Here is a 14,789-nt window from a genome sequence, read left to right on the forward strand (position 1 = left end):
CACGCTGGGATCTGTATTACCTGCATGTCTCATGCAGTAACCCCAGAGAAGACTCCCCTTACCTGCAGCTGCTCTGGTTTCTTCAGCTTCAACTTTCCCGTCTTGTAGCCATCGTATTTCTCAAATAATTCAAAGAACCTGAACAGACAACAAAGAACCCTGATCCATCTTCTGCTGTTTCAGTGCTAAAATGACTGTCATCCCTACATATGTATTCAGACTCTCTTCTTCAGGGAGAACCAGCAGGCTCACTGGCTCCTTCCTGTGCTTCAGAAATTCTGAAAAAAGCAAGTGTTTCCAGCGGCAGGTACGAAAAGGAAGCAGCCACTAGCTTCCCATTTAGTGGGGCACTTCCCTTTGCAGCACCTATCAGACCTTTGCTCTTTCTTCCAGCGTTCACACAGAAGGTGCCAGGATCGTTATGGGGAAAGGGGGCTCCCTCAACTGGGCAGAAAGCATTTACTTGAATGGAGCCAGGAAAAAGCACTGCCTCCCACGCACTCAGCTGTTCTGCTCCTCCTCTCAATTCAGAAGACAGGCCCTCCTCACTTCCCAGCAGCACAGCATCTTCTTGCCTTGACTCTTACCGGGGATGCTTAACTTCCATCTTCATCTTCTGCTTCGGGGTGCGATCTCCGTGCCTGATGACTGCAATAACACAACGAAGCTCCATCCTGGGGAAACACAAGATATACCTGACAAATGAGCCCCTACACTCCAGAATTGCCACCAGAAAGTAGTTCTTTCAGTTCCATCCTTTTGACAGCCGCTTTCCTCCTCGGTGGCAGAACTTCTCCCAGACTAAACCAGGCACAAGTGCCAAGGCTGTCAAAGCAGTCAAAGTACTGCAGACACTACCAGATCACCTGGTTTCCCATTAGGGGAAAGCACCATGGTACCATAATATGACAGGCAGAACCACGTCTGAAGCAGAAAGGACCAGGCTGGATGTTACAGAATCTACAGAAATAACATTTTGAATTGTGCCAACCTTGTTTTCATGCCCAACTAGTGTAATGCTCACAGGACCACTTAGAAAGGCTCAGGAAAAAACAACATAGTTCAGAAGAATGGTTATACAGTTGAGGTCCTGTCTTTGAGCAACCTGTAAGAGCTGTATGTAGAAAGGTCTTGTAGCAATCAGCCCCCTGCAGGAACAAGTTAGGCTGGCTAATTTCAGAAGGGCTACATGAGTTTGCTTTTTCAGATACTACAACATCCAACTATTTCTTATAGGATCCCAGAGAAATGGATTGATTCTGTCAGTCTCATTGTCACAAGGTGTCACTGAAGCCAGCAGTCCCGTGGGCCGTGCAGCGTTTGTGTTTGCCAACTTTTTCCAAATGACCACACGGTAAAGGAAGGAGGAATACATGCTCTCAATCTACCTTTGCTGTAGCACCTACTTTGTTCCCTTCATACAAGTGTGCTGAGGATCACAAAGAAACTTTTGCCTTTCATCTTTTAGCCTTACGTGGTGGAAAACTACTAAGGCCAACAGTATCAAATGACAGTCTGCCAAGCGTACAGGTAACATGAATACTTCAGTTAGTTGTTTTCCACCCATTTCCCTGGCAGCTCAACACACATTTTCTCCAAGTAGCAGCCTACCGAACAGTGAGCCAGATACAGCGATGCCCTAGTCTGTTTCCTGTGCTGATCAAGAATTTGGGCTTTCTGAAAGCCATGTGAACAGTTTCTGTAACGTCTTCAATGACTGCTTGTCTGCATTCATCAAACCTACGACTAATTTACTGCACATCACCCCTTTCATCTGCATGGCTAAGCGTTTCCACGGGCATTTCAGGGTTGCAACCAACACAGCAGCTGGAGAACGCCATGCTGCTGGGTGATGTCTCTCTTTGTCCCTCATATAGCCATGACCAGCATTCTTTAGAGAAGATGGAAGATACTCACATGGTGCCTGAAGTTGTGGGGACAATGGGAATGTCTTCTGCCTCTGTTGGGATGGACCAGGGAATATGAAACTGGGGAGCCAACTCCCGCATGATTATATTTCTGGAAGAAATTAGAATACAAAACTCACAAGAAATTCCATTCCCCTGGTTCTCCACCTCCTCCTTAGTACTCCAGCTGAAAGATTTGAAGAGAGCCACAGAACTTCTCCTCACCTTCCTCACAGACGCATCTATCACACCATGTGCTAGTTAGGGCACCCCAAAGGGACACCAGTTTCCCTCACATCACCAATACTGCAGCTGGGCTTAGCATCCAATGAAAAGTCCTGGAAGATACATCTAGCTGTAGACAGAGACAGCTAATGCCAATGCAGGCAGGAGCTCCAGGGGCTAAAAATAATTAACCCATTCCTCCCAGAGCCAAGCTTTCACCTGCTGAACAGATGCCCCCATATAAACCACCTGCAGACTTCTCCAACGCTAATCCAAGACTCCACATTCATCCTACTTCACTATGAGTTACCTTACCCGCTATCAAAACTCGAGTTTTACGTACCCGAGGATTTTGGCACAGTCATCGTAATACTTCATGGAGTTCTTCACAAAACTGAAGCCATTCACATCACAAACAAAAGAGTGGCCATTTGCCCGCAGGAGGTCGAACCCACACACTGTTTGCTGCAGGAGGAAGCAGAGGACACAGGACTCAGGCCCGCTGTGCGGGGGGGCAGCAAGGGGACAGCGGCTGCCCAGCCAGCCTGCATTGCCCAGTTCAGCTCCACGGGTGCTGCCACTGTCCTCCACTCTATGCCTACCTCAGGAGCCTTGAAGGAGTGTGAAAATACAGCCACTAGCCAGCAGTGCAGGCCCTTTAGAGAAACCTTTACACCCTCACAGCTGTATCAAAGGCCCAACCCACGAGCTCCCAGATTAAGCTGCCAGGGCCAGCCCTCTATCTCGCAGAGCTCTAAAGACTTAAGACAGAGCAGCTCCCAGCTCTCCTGCTCTTGCCTCTAAATCCAACCGTTTTGAACCAGACTGACAGATACACGCAATAAGCGGTGCAGGCAAAGTCATCTATCACTACGTGGAAAAGGCTACAAGGCAGAACAAGCCCACAGCTGTACAGCACAACTGCACGGCCTGCAGGTTGCAGCGGGGGCAGGAACAAGTAGCCAAGTGCTTCTTCTGCTGACATTGCTGAACATGTCATGTAACCATACCCAGACTCACACACTCACTCTACCAACCTGTAAAACAGAACACAAGTGTGCACCGAACCCAGATCAAAAATACAAAAAAAAAAAACCCAAACCAGAAGAAAAGACCACCAAGCTTTCCACACAAACACAACTAGGAAACAGTTAAGGCAGGACAAGCGCAGGACAGTGGACAGCAGCATGCTCGGAATCTGATGTTAAACGCTCAGATGTACGCTGGACACCAGCCACCTGCAGCACAGAGGGCGTTTGCTGCAAGCCCTCCTGCCTTCCCAGTCATCTATGACCAGCAGGATCAGCTGCACCCAGCCAGCAGAGATGGCAACTGGGATCAGGCGTGGAAGATGCCACACCAGAGACATGTCAGGGTAACAGAGCTTGAGCTTCAGCACTGACCGAGATTCGAATCAGACATTTGTGGAGCATCCTGCTTGCACAAGAGAGAAAACACAGACCTTAAAGGCCACACAGACTTTCCGGGCAACTAGTTTCTCCATGGCAGTCAGCATGACTGGGTAACGGATTTCTTTCCCTTCACTGTCCCGTTCAACCTTCCCATCCAAAGCAGGGGATTTGCGAGCCTCTGCATGGGCATAGTCCGGCCCAACAGTGTACACCTGGGAAGAGAAATAGTTACACCTGACATAACCACCTAGACTAACTGCAGCTTCCAGAAGGTATTTCTACTGCAGACACACAGAGAAGGTGATCAGATGGTCTCGCACATTCCTCCCGTTATGACCTACGGAACAGCCACTCCCCGCTTTGGGATCCCAGCTGCACAGTCAGTACCTCACAGCTTAAGCAAACACGCCAGAATTTAAGTTGGACTGAGTAGGACTGCCCAACCTTCAGCTATCCCAGGAGAAGGAAGGAGCTATATTCCAGGTTTTCCATACCTTTACATCAGTGCCATCTGTAGGCATGAACTCCTCATAAATGTACGAGCCTGTCTTCCTCACACTGCTCTCTGGGGAGTACACGCTACTCCGGCTGCCAATCTGAAAGCACAGAATAAACACCTCAGGGAGGAGCATGGGGCTTCTTCTCTTAGAGGGAAGAACAAAAGGTGTTAAGTTTCATCCCATATGTAGAAAATTGGTGGAATGCCTCTCAGAACCCCCAGCTATTACAGCACAGTTATTCATGGAGCACAAAAGAGACTCCAAAACACAGGAGGTATGTCCTTTTCCAGGCTTTAAAGAGGAGAAAGGTTATGACAGATCATTAGGTTGCCTCCAGTCACTACAGAGATATAAAACAAAAAAACAGTGGATAAAGACCTAGAAAGTAAGAGGCCTAGCTAATAAGCAAATGAAAATAAATAACAGGTAACAATCAGACCAATTTAACTTCCTTCTAGGACAATTGACTGATCTTATGGACAGAACACGATGTTGTTTTCACTTTAGTAAGGCTTGGATACAACCTCAAGTGGTATGCCTGTAAGTTAGCTAAGGAAGCAATCGTTTGCACAACTGGTCGGAAAAAAAGATATATCACAGCTATCATCTGTTCACTGGCAAAGTGGAGGAAGTGAATAAGGGCAGATTTCCTGTGGAATCTAGGAATAAATACTGCGTTTATCACATCTGCAAGCTACACTAAGCTGAGAAGGGCAACAATGATGTTAGAGGACAGGAATATAAGTTTAAAAAAAATAAATTATCTTGATGAACTGAGGAAGTGATCTGGAAAAAACAGCATGCAATTCAATAAAGGACACAGTTCTCCATGACTGCTAGACAGGACACAGGTCAGAAGATGGGGAAGGCAAAGTCAGCACCACCACTAAAATACGCCATTCTGCAATTCCCAGGTAGATGGGGTCAAACTAAAAGTTCTAGGAAGGTCTGTATTTCCCCCCCCATGAAACCTTCCTTTCCCCTTCACCTGCCCAAACACTCCCTCCTGAAGCCACATAGGTCTCAGAGCCACAGATCTGTTGATTCCAACACCAAAACTGGAGTTCCCCTTCTCACCTTCCGAAAGAGCCGCTGGCTGCCCCCACCTGCTGACGTTGGGTAGTAAATATACACATTATGGTCTTCAGCACTGACTGGCTTCTCTACAAATGGCTTTGGGAAAACAGCTCCATTTACCTCCACATGGTCCTCTCCTTCCACCAAGTTGCACTCTGAAGACAAAGCACAGCAGCAGCAAGTTAGAAAAGGGTGAGACAGCCCTAGTGCAGAGCCAAAGCCCTTCAGTCCTGGCCGGTCAGCCAGTTTTGCTGTTGGGACCTTTGTCCACAAAAAACAAGACCCGTGAATCAGGCCCCTTCAAGCTGATGATCAGTACCTGTTCTATGCAGAAAATCTTCAGTAGTACAGTACATGAAAATGGCTTTCAGTAGAGTCTGGACACTGACCTTCTGGTCTATCAGGGTCTCGATTGAGCACAGCATAGCGGGGCAAGTCTATTCCCTCTTCTTGAAGGATCCGATACACTTCACGCCTGTAGAGGACAGAAACAGTGTCAGAAGAGTCCAGAAGGTCCTCAGTACATGCCAAGGGAGAGGCTTCACTCTGACTGACGAAGAACAAAGTCAAATGAACACAAAAAAGCCTCAAGACAGAGTACAAACACTTCTCAGCACATGCTCTCCAGATAACACCTAGAGCCTATGGGGCGTGCCTCAGTCCTACACCAGACAGCGACGTCCCAGAGTAAAGCTCTACCTGGCCTAAGCATGGATGCTCATTTACTAGCACGTGCCCAATCCACGGCAACACATCCAGCACACGCCACCTACCCAGATCTGCCCTCTCGAAGGGTGGCCTGTCACGCTAAGCTGCCCAACGCCCAGGCCAGGCAGACGTGGCAGAGCCTCTTTTCATCCTGTGTCAGTGGGCAAACCGCAGTTCTTTCACTCGAGTTACACCTTGGGGTGCCTGTCAGCACCCACAGGAACACCACTCACAACCCAAAGGCATGGCAGGAGGTTTGGGGTCTGGTACAAGCCCTACCCACACACAGCCAAAGCAGTCTGGCTGTATGCACTGAAGTATATGACTGCTGTGGCCTCTACCAAGAGCTGACTGAGAAGCCTCTTGAAGCGTCTGACCCTCCCCAGAATCTGACCTGGCCTTGATCCCAATTTCTGTCCCACAATGCCATCCCACTACTTAGCTTCCTACTCAGAGACGAGTTTTTTTTTGTCTGAGTCGTGGCAGTCTCATTCTGTGAGACATCTTCCACTTCCTACTTCATCTAGCCACTCATTATAAAACATTTGCACCAGAAAATGAAACATGCCAAGTCTCAATGGTTTTACCCCCAAATCTATTCCCCTCCATGCTGTGGCTAAAAGCCGCTGCCAAGGTCCCCTTCCTCCCTATCTCACTCATTTGCTTGTGCCCAGGAAGACAAAGATTGCACAGCATGCCAAGGAGAGGAATCGGGCAAAGGAAGAGGGAAGGGGCTTTAGTGGATCACAGACACCTACCTGTCCTGGATATAATACTGCATGTCAAGGTCGTTAATCAGAAATGGCTTGCACAGCTTGGCATAAGCAACCGCTTTATCCAGGGGGAATCCTGAAATACAGCAAGGGAGGGTGAGGAAGAATGAGTGGAAGCTCCCTTGCCCAGATCTCAGGTAGGCTAAGGCCTGCCACAGACTTTTTACCTTTGGAGTGGAAGGATATCAGGCAGTCACAAGAGGGCCAGTTCTCCACCGGTTCATTCAGAATAACATCTTCCCCCATAATCACCACTGTGATGTACTCAAACTTGCACAGACGCTCCAGAATCTGTGTCATGGGCTTTGACTTGGACTTTTTGGTCATGGCACAGATTCCAACCACAATCTGCCGTTCAGGTGGCTAAGGGAAGACAGAGATTGGTTTAGTGCAGCGCCAACTACTTTACTGAATTTAGACTATAACAGTGTAGAAATGCAGCAACACAGAACAAACAAAGAGATTTCCTTCCAACCTTGTGCACTCACAGCTCTTGCTAGACTTGAACCCACACACACTTCTAGCTCCCACTAGAGTCCACTGGGGGACATCATTAAGGAGCAGCCCAAACCAACCGCTTCTTTGCCAGGTGGTATGGGCCGCCTCCTTTTACTGGGCACTAATGTTAAGGTCAGAAATAAATACCTGGCACCAGAACAAGTAGCAGGGACTGGAATCCCACATCATGTTCTCTGGCCCATAACTCACCAAGACAGCTGGTGGACTTAGGCAGGCTCAGAGAAGAGCCGCAAATGTTTTAGAGCAAAAAAGTCCAGGAGCTCAGTCTGTCTCATCTGAGAGAAAATGAAGGGGAGATTACAAGAGCAAGTAGCTATGAGAAACAGTACCAAGAGCTCTTCCACATATCTGACAAAGGTACAAGATCCAGTGGGACAAAGTTGAGTAAGTCGAGAGAGAAGGTGTGCATTCAAAAAGCAGTGGTGACTGCAACAGAGGAACAGGCTAAGGTCTGTAGTGGACTTTCCATCATGATCTAGAAACACCAGACTGGATGTTTTCCCAACAGATTAATTCTGGCCCAAGCGAGACTAAACGCAGTGAGATCATCTAAGCGATACACACAGGACTGCAAGTTACCCAGCACAAACCATTGTGGCTTCAAATTGTAAGCTGAGACTTCAGAAGTTACTGCACTGACTTAAAAAGCCAAGGTTCCATAGCAAAACAAACATCTGGGAAGGGAAAGGGTTTCCAAATCCTTCACCACACCTGACAAATAGCTCCTCACTGAGCATCGAGGTACACAACACTGTGTGGGTTTGAAGGAAGCCTCGGTCAACAACCCATTTGCAATGGAGACTCAGGGTACAGGGGCAATGGTCACGACCGCTGCACTGGTGTATGGACCCAGCAATTTGCACAGCCAGCAGCAATGCTCCTGCAGCACCCAAGTCCCACACGCAGAACAGCAAGTGCAACGTTTAATATAACACTGCACAGGGGCCAAAAGCAGTCAGGAGCTAGGATTCACTGCAGCATGAGGCAGCAAGTATGGCAGCATGACAATGCCATGCGTCCTGTCAGAAATGACACTGCCGTTCTCCACGTTGTGCCACACAGCCTGGTGCCACGTCCCCTGACGTCCCAACTGCCTGCGGCCTCAGCAGCAACTGTGCAAACCCTGGCTGAGACCCAGGAATTCTGCACAGATGCTCCAACCCAGAATGCCAGGACCTCCTTACCGACTCCTCCTCTTCATCATCTTCAAAGAATTCAGTTTCGTTTGTCTTCATGTTTGATCCCAGAAAGTCTGTCTCATCGTCTCTGGAACCGACAACAAACCTGGGAGTGGAGTTCTCTCCCTCACTGGAGGTCGTCAGGGACGACATTGCAGCTTCGGTGGCCGACCATCCCGCTCTGGAATCACAGCGTGCAAAAAGGGATAGAGAAGGTCAGGCGCAGGGCGAGCCAGAGGCCGGCTGCGCTACTGGAAGCGGGTGATGGTGGGGAGGGCAGGGACTGATCTGGCATGAGTGAGCCCAGGGACATGCTGGCCAGCACAAAAGGAGGGAGCAGGGAGAGACCCTTGGAGATTCAGGATCTTTTAGGTAGGCAGCTCCACTGTGCAATTAACCCCTTTGCACCGACTGGGAAAAGGACAGTGCCACTGCCAGCACGGAAATCATCTAAACCTTACAATGATGCATGCTCCAAGCCGCTGTCTAAATCTTGGAAGGGGACAGTGGACGCTTTCGCAGGCTCATACACCCGAAGACATCCACTGGGACTCCAGAAGTTAGGATGAAGCTTAGGACAGCGACGGTGACTTTCCAATCACCAACTTTCATCCTTTCAGAAGACCTACAGTAACAGAAAGACCAGGTTGAGCTGCACGCAAGTTTGCGAGGAGGAGGGAGAAGAAGCGAGATCCCTTCGGCAGGGAAAGAGGACACACAGGAAGCATCAGTAACAGTTTGGATAGCAGGTCAGGGCTTCTGGGTTTGCAAGCTGGCCCTGATTTACTCTGTGACCATGGAAGCCGATTATCAGGATACAAGCTGTGCTTTATAAATGGCAGGAAAGGAGCGTGTCTTGCACTGTCACCTACAATAGTAGCACTGTCTGCCACAGAAGTGACAGAGTTTGAATACACAGTACACATGATCTGTACACACCAAGGACACAGCTGTTCACCTCTGACTACAGCTGCACACACACAAATGTCAAGCGTTTGCCCTTTACCATGTTTTCCCCAGACATAAAGTGGTGAAAAGCATTTCTCCCATGCAAGTAAGTGTAACCTTGAGGATGTCATGAACACCTCATGTTACTAAGTACCCCCTAAAAAAGGACATGAGACACTACCGCTGCATCTCATGCTCTCACATGACTTCCAGCACTCCCCTGTGAGTTACTGTATTTCCTCCTCCTTTGAGCTTGCCTTCCCTCACAGCCTGTACAGCGTAGGAGACTACACTGCCACATGGAGCTGTCAGCTCCCAGTCCTCTGGCAGCTCTCCTGCACAGAGCAGAGGAGGCACACCCAAATGCCATCCGCCTGCTGTCAGCACGGTTTCACGGTAGGTGAGAATGCCCTCACCAGGAACAATGGAGGGAGGTCGTCTTAATCCGTTCGAGCATGGTGGGAACGGGCAGAAGAAACAAACACACAGTGCAGTCCAGCTGCTTGTGAAATCCCCTTGGAAATAAGGGTAAAAATAAAACATGTCTCCATGCAACAAGGCTGTGCGTGCCCAGAAAGGACAGGTAAGCGCTCGGAGAAAGTGCCGGAGCAGAAGCACACCGGACAAGGCCCCACAGCCACAGTACCAGGCACTGGCTCGACAGCAAGCCCGCCAGTTATTGCGCTGGATCTACTGGGGGAGCCGACACCGACACAACAGAAACCAGAGAGGTGACACAGCAAGCCCAGACTTCGCACCTACCGCACCAAGGACGATCTCCTCTGCCTGACTCCCAGCTCAGTCTTCCGCCTGCACACCAAGCCCAGCGCTGCCTGCCCCCTCACAGACCTCGAGGCACGCCCAGGACAGAAAAGTGTCCCCATCAGCGACAGTTAAAGCTGTAATTCACCATCAGTGCTCTCTGCTGGTGGGACCAACAGCGCTGGCAGACCAGGCTATACAGGCATTTTACTTCATGCTCCATACAGCCCCACTATTTTCACATGAGGACAAGAGCAGGATTCCCAACTTGCTCAGGAACCATTTTCATTCCTGTGCCCTGCTGCCTCAGCACGCCAGTGCAGAACGAGACCTTAGCAAGTACACTATGAGCTTGATGGCTGATGATTTAATGAAGTAAACCATGCAAGAAGAGGAGGAGGGTTGTTTCTCCAGTCCCTTACTCTCCCCTCCCTCCTGGAAAAAACAGATCAAGCAGCAGGAAAACCTTTGCCCGAAGACCTAAAAAAGGAACAAGTTCTCTACATTCCTGCTCCTATCCCAGAAAAAAAGCCTCTGCCTTGCTCTGTAGCTATTTCTAGAGGCCATGACACACCATACTTGAACCAGGTAAAAACCTAGAGCCTCTCTGAAGTCGACAGCCACTGATGCATCAGACATGCCCAGGGAAAGCCTCATGATCTCAGGTTGTTTCTGGTGTGGGGAAAGGGAGAGGGTATAACCAAAACGTTTTTCTCTTTAAAGTAGATCCCTTATCTGACTAGATTTATATCAAGAGAGACTACAGACTCTTGATGAAACAGAACTTTTAGCTACAAGCATAACTAAGGCATCTAAAATGCAGACAGACTTGCTCTTAAACTGAAACAGGCCAGTGGAACTCTGTTCCAGTGTCAAACACTAGTAAAGGGGTTTTGCCACCACACCTGAATCAGCTCTAGTGCTGGGCTATCAAACAGCTTATGTGCCAGGAAGGTGACAACTTCCCTTACAGAAGCGGTACCAGCGAGGTTCCCGTGAGGTGCTCAGACCACACCACCACTGCACCATTACTTCTTTTCTTCAAACCGAGAGCTAGGAGAGGCTCCGACAGCAGGCGATGCCGATGGCTCTGCATCGCTCTCATTGTTTCCTGAGCTAACTGCTCCCAGGGGTCATATATTCAGACCAGCTCCCACTTGCAGAGAGTGCTGCGGGTCTCACCTTTCACTAATCACAGCAAGAAAATTAAGTGTTAATGCTGCTGGCTGTACTGTCCGAGAAAGACAAAAGCATTAACATGGCTCTGGCACATGCACAAAAAAGGTAAAGATGGTTTGGGCTTTGAGTACGGGCTATTCAGGCTTGCTAGCCCCATCGCAGGTACATGAGGAAGTACACACCAGCCGCTACAGCTAAAGGCATTCTTGCACCCTCTTCCAAGAAGGGCAGCTGTGACCTGCTACACAATCATACCAAAGGTTACCGTAATCAGCTAACGGCAATCAGAAGCTGCTGACACGCAAACTGAAACCGAGACGTAGACCTTGCCTCAAAGTGTCCTGGGACTAACCCAGCTCCCTAGACTACCCTGTATTAGCGATAAGAAACGCAATAGTAAGTTGTTTTCCCGTTCCCCAGCAGATCATTCTGGCACTGTTCAGATAAGGATGTCCACAGAGGAAAGACACTTATTCTTTGTGCCCCACTTCTGAGGTACCAGAAATTTAAGAGAGAAGAAGGTATGATCAGGTCTTGTACTAACTTTGTACCCAGTGTGACATCAACCACCAAAAGAGTGGGTTTGGGTGTTAAGAGTTTTTTATTTATTTTGTTCTTTAAACAAAGCCTGTTTTAAGTGCAGATGCACTATTTGAAAGTGCATTCGCTACAGTGGAGGGCTGGAGGACAAGGACTGTGGCAACCAAATACACTGCTGGTGGCAGCAGCCCCAGGCAGTAGAAGAGGCAGCTCTAGGAGTGGAGACCAGGGCTGCGCACCCCAGGCAGTGTTAGGTGGGAGGCCCAAGGAGTACGGGGTACCACTGCATGCAGACAGGCCACAAGGATGACTTAGCTTATAGAACCACAGCCTGATTTAAGCCAGGTCAAGTATCTGCAGGATTATAACCTTTAAGAATACACATAGGTGGCATTTCAAAATACTGATGCTGACAATGTCTTGTTGAACTACCCGACACTGCTGTTTTTAGTGGGCACTAAAAACAACCAACTCAAACAAACAAAACTCAACCCTGAAAGTTTAGGCCTTGACCAGTGAAGTACGTTTGCACGCATGACCAACGAAGTACCTTCGCCCAGAGTCACCCTCATCACGGGGGCTATTTGTATTAAGGTTATCACATACTCACACACAAAAGGTGAAAGCTGCACTCTTATCACAGACACTTAATTGCTTCAGAAGAAAAAGCACACCTATTCCACAGTTAATAATTAAAAGCTATTTGGACTCGGTGTGTCAGAGAAAGCTCTCCACGTTCTGTTAACACAGAAGTTCAGTGTGTTCACAGCCAGGAAGCTGAAGTCAAGCTCGTGAACGCACAGCTCTGTCTGTTCAAGCAGCACATTCGGTAACTCCAAATCTATCAACATCTGCAAACCCTGGCAGAGCACAGCAATGGTGGAAACATGTCACGTTCCTGACCAGGAGCTCCTTCTGCTAGACAGCGCCGTTCACAAATTTAGTAAAAACCTCTTGGCTCACCACTTTACGTCTGAGCTAGTGTTACGTTGCTCACATAGCAACTGCAGCAGTAAAATCAATTCTTGTCTTAGGAGACCGGTTTTAATGAGATTTTTAAAAGAGATTACGAGACTGGTAAATGTGAAACTTCCCAGCATCAGAGTTTCTCCGATACTGTAACTGTTAACGACGGTTTATTAACGAACAACCCGCTGCTGCTCTACCCTCCCCTCACGCCCCGGGGGCCGGTGCAGACCCAAACCCCGGCCCGGCCGGCTCGGCCGCCTCCCCAAAGGCTCCCAGGCGGGGGGCGGGAGGCCGGGGGCAGCGGCCCCGGGTGGAGCGGGCGGCGGCTCCTCCTCCGCGGGCAGCCACCGGGCTCCGGCCGGGCAGAGCGGCGCGGCCTCAGGCGGCCAAGCACCGGGCGAACCGCCCCGCGCCCAGAGCACACACCGGCGCCGCTAGGCCGGACGCGGGCAGGCGCACGGGCGGGCCAACCCGCAGCAGCCCGCCCGCTCCCCGAGACCCCACAACGGCCGGGAGGGGCTGCCGGGCCCGCTCAACCCTGGCAGGGCTGGGCCACGGCCACGGCCCCGCCCGCCGCCCCGCCGGCCCTCCCGGGCAGACCCCGCCGCAGCGCCGCGCACAGCGCCCGGCCCGGCCCGCTGCGTCCTCCGCCGAGCGGCAGCTCCCGCGCCGCGCTCGGTGGCGGGGGGCAGGCCGCGCCGGGGGAGGCCGGGTGCCCCGCGCTTGGGAGACGCGGGCGGGTGGCGGGGAGCAGGCAGGGCGGGCCGGCCGCGCAGCCCCGCGCCGGGGAGCCGGGCCGCGCCTCGCCTGGGGGCCGCCGCTGCCACCTACCCGGCGCCTCCCCGACAGTCGCCGACGAGCCGGGCCCAGCCGCGGGGCGGCCGGCCGCAGCACTCCCCCTTCCTTTCGCTTCCCTTCCCTTCCCTGCCCCGGCGCCGCCCGCCCCCGCCCCGGGCTCGGGCGCGGGCTCGGGCTCGGGCGCGGGCCCGGCGCACCGGGGATGCCCCGCCACCCGGCCGGCGGCAGCAGGGGGCGCCACGCCGGACGCCGCCATTTCCCTCCGCTCACCTGCAGCCTCCGAGCGCACCCTGCGCTGCCGGCGCGGACGCCGGCCAATCACAACCTGCTGACGGCCGCAGCCAGCCAATCGGCGGGGAGGGAGGCGGGCCGGCCGGGCCGCAGGCGGGCGCGGCGTGGCGGCCCCTGCCGGCGGCGGGGAGGGGTGCGCTGCGCGCCGGGCGTGCCGGCGCACGTGGGGCGCGGGCCCAGCGTCAGGCACCGGCAGCGCCGCCGGGGCCCGCGTTACCACGGCAACCACGCTGGCCGCCCCCGCCCCGCGGGACCCCGGGCAGGAGGGGCGGCCGCTCCTGGCGCGCCAGAGACGCCCGCCGCCGCTCCCGTCCCGCGGCATCTGCGGGGGCGGAACGCGGCGCGCTCCCTGGCCCGCCGGTGCGGCCCCGCCGGTGCCGCGAGCACGGGGTGCGCGAGCCGACCGCCCTGTCCCGGTGTGCGGGGGCCGCGGAGGGAGCGCCCGGCGCTGGGCAGCGGCACGGAGCGCGACAGAAGGGCCGGTGACCGCAGCCCGCGCCACGCTGGGCTGCCGAGAACCGGCTGCCGGCCCCGCGAGCCATCCCGAACCGCGTTCCACGTGCGGCTCCGGGCCGTCGGGGAGCCGCGTCCGCCGCTCCCGGGGCCCGCGCCCCGCCGCTCCCGGCTCCCGGTGCGCGGACTTTGCCACGGCTGCACCCTCGCCGTGCTGTACTGTGCCGTGCCTGCCCGCACCGGAGCGCGGGGCGGGGGCTTGGGGCCCGGTGCGGGGCCCGGCCCGGCCCGGGCGCAGCCGCCCCTCCGGCGCTGTCCGGCGCGCGGTGCTGAAGGCGGCGGCGGCCCCGGTGCGGCGGGCGGGGCGGGGCGGGGCGGGGCGGCCGAGCAGGTGGCGGTGCCGTCGCGGCCCCCCCCGTGCCCGGCCGGCTCCCCGCCCCCCGCGCACCCTGCCGCCGCCGCTGCCGTTCCCATTCCCGTTCCTTTCCCATTCCCATCACGTCCGCCTCCCGGCCCCGCCGCGCTCGCTCCGCCGCGCCGCCACTCCGCG

At 53.1% G+C, this 14,789-nt stretch overlaps 1 protein-coding gene across 3 annotated transcripts in view; it reads right to left on the reverse strand.

Annotated features, from left to right (window-relative positions):
- The window catches only part of PPIP5K1 (diphosphoinositol pentakisphosphate kinase 1), a 45,066-nt gene extending 36,155 nt beyond the window's left edge, over positions 1 to 8,911 (reverse strand). Inside the window, exons 1-12 of one of the 3 annotated variants that reach the window (XM_086471684.1) lie at positions 8,832 to 8,911; positions 8,306 to 8,480; positions 6,770 to 6,965; positions 6,588 to 6,678; positions 5,511 to 5,596; positions 5,122 to 5,276; positions 4,039 to 4,140; positions 3,595 to 3,756; positions 2,476 to 2,597; positions 1,918 to 2,019; positions 588 to 674; positions 63 to 138 (exon numbers count right to left, since the gene is read on the reverse strand). In XM_086471684.1, the coding sequence (XP_086327810.1) occupies positions 63 to 138; positions 588 to 674; positions 1,918 to 2,019; positions 2,476 to 2,597; positions 3,595 to 3,756; positions 4,039 to 4,140; positions 5,122 to 5,276; positions 5,511 to 5,596; positions 6,588 to 6,678; positions 6,770 to 6,965; positions 8,306 to 8,480; positions 8,832 to 8,911 (1,434 nt within the window). Of the gene's footprint in view, positions 1 to 62; positions 139 to 587; positions 675 to 1,917; positions 2,020 to 2,475; positions 2,632 to 3,592; positions 3,757 to 4,038; positions 4,141 to 5,121; positions 5,277 to 5,510; positions 5,597 to 6,587; positions 6,679 to 6,769; positions 6,966 to 8,305; positions 8,481 to 8,831 lie in introns of those variants that run through there. The other 2 variants (XM_086471683.1, XM_086471685.1) reach the window with 2 other exon arrangements.
- Positions 8,912 to 14,789: the final 5,878 nt, after the last annotated feature.

The sequence above is a fragment of the Leptosomus discolor genome, chromosome 11 (assembly GCF_034619465.1).
Source record: "Leptosomus discolor isolate bLepDis1 chromosome 11, bLepDis1.hap2, whole genome shotgun sequence".
Lineage (NCBI taxonomy): Eukaryota > Metazoa > Chordata > Aves > Leptosomiformes > Leptosomidae > Leptosomus > Leptosomus discolor.